Here is an 8,759-nt window from a genome sequence, read left to right as displayed (position 1 = left end):
TTTAAATTAAGCTGCAATAGGCTATGTAACATTTTCTGGATGACCACATAGAATATGAGTTCTAGATGTTTCACTCTTATTGAAAGCACTTCTATGACGTGTAGATTGTTAGATGTGTGCTATTTCTATGCTTCCCATTCTTACATTTTGTTTTTGCTTTACTTTAGGTTTTGCACACCTGATCAAACAGATGAAAATACAATATTTCTGGTTATGGAAAATTTATTTCACAGCGGTTTAGATGGAACAATGAATCTCTACTACACCAGGGCTCACCAACCCTGTTCCTGGAGCGCTTCCCTCCTCTAGGTTTTCACTCCAACCAAGTTGTATTTAATCTGATTCAGTTTATCAACCAGGTAATTATTGGAATCAGGTGCGTTAGATTAGGGTTGGAGTGAAAACCTACAGGACAGTAGCTCTACAGGAACAGGGTTGGAGAGCCATGCTCTTACAATATACTCGCTTGTTTTGTCACATAATCTGAAGTTGGGTGAACTATTAGCATTTTAGCAACCAAGAAATGGTGGAGGGATTTCTGCATAATCTTTAAATGTAATATTATTTTGACATGGTTACAGTCAACTGGAATTTAATCACTCATTTAATCATTCTTTTAAACAGATTGTCATTTAAGAATTGGTCATACATTCTGTGGAATTTTCTTTAAAATAATAATAAGAATGATTTTTGAAATACAGGAAGGAAGGTGGACTCTGTGACCTGTGAGGCGTCCCAGGGCTCCCAGACTCCTCTCTCGGAGACACTGAGGAGAGACCAGTGTTCTGATTAATGAGCTCCTCCTCTGACTCCACAGTTTTACTCTGTTCTGCACTCAGTGCCTCTCCATCTTACTGATCCAGCACTACTAGCACCACAGGAGGTTGGTGGTACCTTAAATAGGGAGGACGGTCTCAAAGTTATGGCTGGAATGGAACACATGGAATGGTTTCGAACTCATCAAACACATGGTTTCCATGTGATCCATACCATTCCATTCACTCCATTCCAGACATTATTATGAGCCGTCCTTCCCTCAGCAGCCTCCTGTGACTAGAACACTTGTGCTGGGCTGGACCCTGTCTGGGAATCCATATCTCTCTGATTCTGATGTCATAGATCTGCTTGTCTTTCTTAATCACGTGTGTGATGCCCTTTATTGCTGTCATGCTGTTGGTTCTAACATGTTGAGATAATAAAGACATTCAGTCTTTAAAATTGTTGCCTGGATATCATGAGTTTTACCATTAGACATTGAGATCTTTACGATTTGTTTAGTTGTCATGAGGAATGGAGAGCTCTGCCATGGAAAATGATTTTACTAATACATTTCAGTTAAATAGCATCGCTCAATGAATACTTGGCTGATTGGGCAATGTTGGTACCAGTCAAAAGGATATCTACAGCACAGGGGGTTGGTGGCACCTCAATTGGGGAGGACTGGCTCATTGTGACGACTGGAACAGAATGAATGGAATTGTATCGAACTCATCAAACATATGGTTTCTATGTGTTTGATACCTTTCCATTCACTCCATTTCAGCCATTATTCTGTGCCGTCCTCCCCTCAGCAGCCTCCTGTGACCTAGAGTGAAACTAATACTGAGGACATGTGCTATAAACTCAATGGTCTTCATGATATTACGAATACTGAATCCATTTTCTATAAAATAACTGGTCTTCATGATGTTAGTAATACTGAATCAACTAGCTATTTTTAGATTAACTAAATTAAAAGTAATGACTCGTGACGTCGGGTTTGATACGAAATCTTCTTTTAGTAATAATACTTGTTTACGTTACATTTAACAACTTTGTTTTGGTACAGAGCAATGCAGGTAAGATGCTGTCGGAAAGTCAGCCACAATTCACTGCACCTGCACATAATTGGCGCGTTATCACTCATTCCTCTCGCAAGGCATTCTGGGACTTGCAGTCAAAAAGCATAATTCAACACAACCCAATACAATTACATATGCAAATAAATCTAAAGAAATATCTTTAGATACAGCTCAAAGAATAAACTTAAACATTAACTCTAACACATTAAAGTTACAACAGCTATACAATCACTGGACTTCATGATATTACTAATACGGAATCCATTTTCTATACAATCACTGGACTTCATGATATTACTAATACGGAATCCATTTTCTATAAAATCACTGGTCTTCATGATGTTAGTAATACTGAATCCATTATCTATAAAATTACTGGACTTCATGATGTTACTAATACTGAAGCCATGTGCTCTAAAATGACTGACACTATGGTGCTGCTCTATTCTGGGAGCGTGGCGGTTCCCTGCACATAAAAATCTGAGTTTCAACCGGACCAAAGCTCACAATCTCTCAGCCTCAATCTTCTGGGACTGGGGCAGCTGGGTGTTTGACTAGAGAACTGAACATGGACTGGGGAAGCAGATAATTACACTGGACTTTGCATAATGTTCAAATAGGGGACTTCAATCTAAGATATTTTTATGAATTTGTCTATATAAACCACATTTATTGGGACATATATGAATAATCATGATATTAAAATAGTACTTCTTGAATGGAATCAATTTGACTATTCACTCTTTTGGGGTTGGAGTGGTATAGAAGTTGAGTAGGTGATGAATAGTTGGGAAGTTGGGTTTGGACAGGGTCAACATTCATGTTATTGTGTACTGAAATGGGTGCTTTTCATAATATGAAGTTCAATCAAAACATTCCAAAAAAATCTACACCTTTTCTGAATGTTGTTCAACATTTCCTGCAAAATCAAGCATTTCTTACAGCTCTGTTTCCTTAGTGGTCCAAGTGTCTTTACACAAATGTCCATTGTTGCAGAATACATTGAGAGATATGTACAGTAACATTGTCCATAGACAAGTCTAACCAATTCCATTATTGTTTTGTATTGTCATATTTTGATGAAATGGTGTTTAGGATACTTTAGAATAGAAGAGACTCCGTAGCTCTGCAGCTGTTGAGTCAGAGCAGTTCCTCTATAGCTGAGGGAGGATTTTGTATGACGCTCTGACACAGTAAAACCCGTTGTACCTCTGCTGACAGTAGTAATCTCCAGCATCTTCAGCCTGGACTCCACTGACAGTCAGAGTGTAATGAGAACCAGATACACTCCCACTGAAATTCTGTCGCCCTCCACTGACCACAGTGTGTTATGGCAGTTTGGGTGATAAAGTGGGTGTTTTACTTTCTGGTGTTTTTCAATCAAGTATTTGGTAGTTTCACAACTCTAAGCATAAAAACCTGAAACAGATCATCAAAATGGTTCATGTTTCAAAACTCTAAGCACATTTCCAACTGATTGAGTACAACAAGCAAAGTCACAAATCACTCTCAATTTGGCTGAATATCTAATCGAAGTATCTGCTGTTCAAAATGAAATATTCACTTCTTGTATGAATTCTTTGTCTTTTGCTAACAATGCAATTAACTATCACTTAATTAATCAAACTGCTCAAAAATGATAACTACCGAAGCAAAATAATGTAGTGCCTGCTTAACATATAACTGCTAAACACTGTACATTTCTGTATTTTTACCTCATAAATGTAACAATTTGAAATCAATTTATGTTGGAAGGTAAAACCAAACTATAGCCGTGGCTACATTATCATTCTCCATCAACCATTTTAATTGAACTAATTACGTTGGTAACCAGTTTATAATAGCAACCTCGGGGGTTTGTGGAATATGGCCAATATACCATGGCTAAGGGCTGTATCCAGGCACTCCGAGTTGCGTTGTACGTAAGAACAGCCCTTAGCCGTGGTATATTAGCCATATACCACACACCCTCATGCCTTATTGCTTAATTATAGTGTACAATGTACTGTTGAAATACCTGAGTTGTATATAACAATATATTCCAGTCATTATCTGAATTTCATTGATACACTGCAAGCTGATGAATTTCAAGCAGAGAGACAGGCGATACTGTATCAGTAGAGAAGCTGATTTTGCACAATGTTGCATGGGGCAGAAATGGCGTACAACATGACTCTGTAAAAAGACCGCTATTGTGAACCGCTAATCTAACTTTGGGTTGGGGAAGTCCTGTGGTTCGGGGATGGAATGGAAACTGTTTGTCTTGTTCGGTCTCATCACTTGTTTTTCTGTCCATGGGAACCTGTTTTGTACCTTATTAAAAAGATACAATCATTTGATCACCAACATATAAAAAATGGTATACAACAACGTGCTATAGTTTTACAGTAGCCAACTGCTTTACAATACCCCTGTTTCTGATGATTTGTCCTACGTACAGTATGTACTGTATAAGGATAATACAACTATAAGACTGACATACAGTGCCTTCAGAAAGTATTCATACCCCTTGAATTATGCCACATTTTGTTGTGTTTCAGCCTGTACATACAATACCCCATAATGACCAAGTGAAAATGTGTTTTGCAAATGTATTGAAAATAAACTATAGAAATAGCTAATTTACATAAGTATTCCCACCCCTGAGTCAATACTTTGTAGAACCACCTTTGCAGTGATTACAGCTGTGAGTCTTTCTGGGTAAGTTTCTAAGACCTTTCTTTCTACACTTGGATTGTGCAACATTTCCCCTTTCTCTTTTGAAATATTTTCAAGCTCTGTCAAATTGGTTGTTCATCATTGATATATAAAAAAAATGGTTTTGCCATCGATTAATTAAGTCAAAACTGTAACTCGGCCACTCTGGAACATTTACTGTCCTCCTGGTAAGCCACTCCATTGTAGGTTTTCCTCATTTTAGGTTGTAATCCTGCTGAAAGGTGAATTTGTATCCCAATGTCTGGTGGAAATTAGACTGAACTAGGTATTCCTATAGGATTTTTGCCTGTTCTTGCCTCCATTCCATTTATTTTTTATCCTGAAAAACTCACCTGTCCTTAATGATAACAAGCATACCCATAACCTAAAGCAGTTACCACTATGTTTGAAAATATGGAGAGTGGTACTCAGTAATGAGGTGTATTGGATTTTCCCCAAACACAACACTTTGCTTTCAGGACAAAAAATATATTCCCAAATTTTTTGCAGTATTATTTTGGTGCCTTGTTGCAAACAGGATGAATGTTTTGAAATATTTGTATTCTGTACAGACTTCCTTCCTTTCACTCTGTCAATTAGATTAGTATTGTGGAGTAACTACAATGTTGTTGATCCATCCTCCGATTTCTCCTATCACAGCCATTAAACTCTGTAACAGTTTTAAAGTCACCATTGGCCTCAGGGTGAAATTTCTTCCTCTCTGGCATCTGAGTTAGGAAGGACACTTGTGTCTTTGTAGTGACTGGGTGTACTGATACACCATCCAAGTGTAATAAATAACTTCAATAACTACATGTTTTATCCTGAACTTATTTAGGATTGCGGTAACAAAAGGGAGGAATACTTATTAACTCAAGACAATTCAGCTTTCAAATCAAATCATATTTATTTATATAGCCCTTCTTACATCAGCCGATATCCCAAAGTGCTGTACAGAAACCCAGCCTAAAACCCCAAACAGCAAGTAATGCAGGTGTAGAAGCACGGTGGCTAGGAAAAACTCCCCAGCTTTCACTTTTTATTAATTTGTAAACGTTTCTTAGAACATTATTTGTCTTTTGTCATGGTGTGTATAAAGGTGAAGTCAGGTGCAGGAGAGCAGAGTATGATAAATAAAGCGCACTTTATTAAAGTTCCAAACCGGGAGCACAACAAAACAAACGCGCTCAAAAACACGGAACAATAAAGTAAAGCGCTAAAGGACATCGTATGACATGAAAACAATTACACACAAAACATGATGGGAAACAGAGGGTTAAATACAATTAGATGATTGGGGAAATGAAAACCAGGTGGGTATGAAACCCAGACAAGACAAATGAAATTATGAAAAATGGAGCGGCGATGGCTGGAAAGCCGATGACGTCTTTCGCCAAACGCCGCCCGAACAAGGAGAGGAGCCGACTTCGGTGGAAGTCGTGACAACTTCGACATTACGGGAGATTGTGTGTAGGCCAGTGACACAAAATCTTAATTGAATCTATTTTAAATTCAGACTGGAATTTTTTTGGGAAAAGTCAAGGGGTGTGAATACTTTCTGAAGGCACTGTATTTCTGAACATGCTCACAACCTGCCGTTGGATTCAAATTATTTAAAACATTGTGCATGTCAAGTTATGGTCAAATACTGTGTGGAAAATGATATTAACCCTCTACTCTAATTTTAATATTATATTTACCATTTACTATTATTTTTATTCAGCACTTCAAAACGAAAAGCAAGTTAGATTTGATGTTGCTTGAATAACTCAACAGTGTAAGATCTGTGAAACCCCCAATGAATTCACAATCAAAAGTTCTGAACATAAGATAGAGGGCATTACAAGTGTTAAGAATGTCAAGTTTTGTACTTAGAGTTTTGAAAATATACCACTTACATCTGAAAATCTCCAAGTTCCCCAGAACCGTATAAAGAGAAAGTTACACTCTATATAACCATTAAATTGTTGGGATCATATGTAGGGTGTGCGACGCATATCTATGTAGAGTGTTCTACTTTCTCTCTTTCTATTTATACAGTTAGTCAGCACCTCTACAATAAATGCTGGGTGTGCGTCAGCTCATGATTTTTACCACCTGATCATAACCCCCCAAAAAACTGTTTATAGTTTCATAAAATGTTTTAAACTACAGTATGTCAATCTCAAGCTTTTTTTTCCTCGTTTTGAACCTAAAGGCATGTTCCTTTGGGTGCAGATAAAGTTGTTTGTCTGTTTACCAAATGTGTTGATACATCTGACATATGGCAAGTTCTACCTTCATTTGGTTCAGAATGAATTTTGTTTGGCAGTGTTGGCAAGTTGGCTCACTTCTTGTTGCGGGTTAGACTGAAACTAAAATGGTTAAACCCATATTGGGCATCAGAGTGGTGTAAGGTTTGAAATGCATGCTTTTATTGATCTATTTAGGCAGACATGTTGTTGCATAGATCTAGTTTGGTTTTCCATTGTGCTCTCTTCTAAAATACCTGATTTTGACATACATTGAGGCAACTTCACAAGTAGACAAATATTCCAAAACACACGGGTAAGTTGAAGCTCCTCTGAACCAAAGCAGAAGTACATGCACTATAAGATAAACTTACTCATGGTAACCAAATATATGTATTTATTCATGGGAAAGCTGACAGAAGAAATACAATTTAGGCTTTGACCAATGGAGGTCAAGCTTGAAGGGCGAGAGACCAACAATATAACACATCTAGGCTAACCTATGGATACCTAGAAAGTACAGCCTATACAGTCAGCAAACCAAAATGTAGGTTTTATTGGGGACAAAATAGCAGGGCCAATGGGACTCTGATTTGGCTGCTCTAAAAACACCTAAAAAATATATTCCTTTTTGAGAGTACCCTGACTTGTTAAGGTTAGGGTGGGGGGTTTGATTATGGGTCGGCTGAGGGTTAGAATTAGGGGTTGGCATATGCCTGTCATATGCCTTTAGTCACAACAGCAGAGCACAGCTTCAGACATCAGATATTTGTGACCTGCATCCTGTTTTCGCCCCTCGACGACGACTTGGGCTGCTCACGGATCCTCCGCGAGGCGAAGGCATACAAGAAGGGGTCCAGGCAGCTGTTAAAAACCATAAAGCACAGGGCGACACGAGCTGCCGCGTTTCCGTGTCTCCGCAGCGCATCTGACACCTCTGGAGGGGATGTCTGCAGCACAATGCGGGCGATAGCTAACACTTTGACAATGTTCACAGGGATCCAGAGGATGAAGAAGGTGACCACCACACTGATGACCAGCCGCGTCATTTTGGCACTGCTGAACAGCGCCGTCTGGTTCACCCGCCGGTGGAGGCGGCAGTAGGACGTGACAAGCACAGAGAACGGGACCACAAACCATAAAACTATCTCCAAGACGAGGACAGCAACTCTTTCAGCATCGGAGCCCTTGTGTCGCTGGCAATGGGGCCGGCCATCAACCACATCGCGAGTGGCAACGGCGGGGGCAGTCAGAGCACCGGCGAGCCCCCAAAGTGCCAGGAACAGCACCGCCTCCCCCTTGCGCCCCAGCCTGTTCCACATCGGCGGGTAGAGCACCTGGAGGTAGCGATGGACACCGAGTAGTGTAACTGTTAGCACGTTAGAACACATGCTGAAGTAGAGCAGGAAGGAGGCTAACTTGCATGCAGCACGGCCCAGAGTCCAGCCTTGCCGGAGAGTATAGATCCACACGGGCACCGTGGCCAGGCACAGGATGTCAGAGGAAGCCAGGTTGAGCATGAGGCACAGGGTGAAGTTGAGGCGTCGGGACGAGCGGCGCAGGATGACCACCAGGACAGCTATGTTACCAGGGAGGCCTAGAACACAGCACAGCCCCATGATGATGCTCAATATCAGGCGGCCCGAATCCACGCCATCCGGAATCCAAGTGGAGTTCAAGCTAGAGTTGCTGGAGGAGTTCATGTTCACAATGGTCCGTGAAAGAATAAGAGATCTAAGAGCTGTCTGGAAGACAGTAGACTTTAGACATTTAATTATTTGTTTCTCATTCTTCTCTTGAACTCTTGTCATAGAGTGATAATAAGGAAACTGATGTGGGTTAACTGCCTCTGGTCAGCTTCCTCCTGACAAAGCTGTGTGTGTGTGTGTGCATGTGAGTTTGAGTCTGAGTGTGAGTGAGTGAGTGAGTGAGTGAGTGAGTGAGTGAGTGAGTGAGTGAGTGAAAGAGAGATTTGTGTTTGAGGTTAACA

The 8,759-nt window shown here is 40.1% G+C and overlaps 1 protein-coding gene across 1 annotated transcript; it reads right to left on the bottom strand.

Moving 5' to 3' along the window:
• Positions 1-7,530: 7,530 nt before the first annotated feature.
• Positions 7,531-8,472, bottom strand: LOC109904446 (leukotriene B4 receptor 1-like). Its single transcript, XM_020501683.2, has one exon. The coding sequence runs from the start codon at positions 8,470-8,472 to the stop codon at positions 7,531-7,533; it is 942 nt and encodes a 313-aa protein (XP_020357272.2).
• Between the last annotated feature and the right edge of the window lie 287 nt (positions 8,473-8,759).

The sequence above is a fragment of the Oncorhynchus kisutch genome, linkage group LG14, assembly GCF_002021735.2.
Source record: "Oncorhynchus kisutch isolate 150728-3 linkage group LG14, Okis_V2, whole genome shotgun sequence".
Classification (NCBI taxonomy): Eukaryota; Metazoa; Chordata; class Actinopteri; order Salmoniformes; family Salmonidae; genus Oncorhynchus; species Oncorhynchus kisutch.
This window is presented reverse-complemented; position numbering and strand designations above follow the sequence as displayed.

Bases quoted from the DNA above. Each gene is read 5' to 3' on its own strand.
- LOC109904446 (XM_020501683.2), bottom strand. From the start codon at position 8,472: ATGAACTCCTCCAGCAACTCTAGCTTGAACTCCACTTGGATTCCGGAT.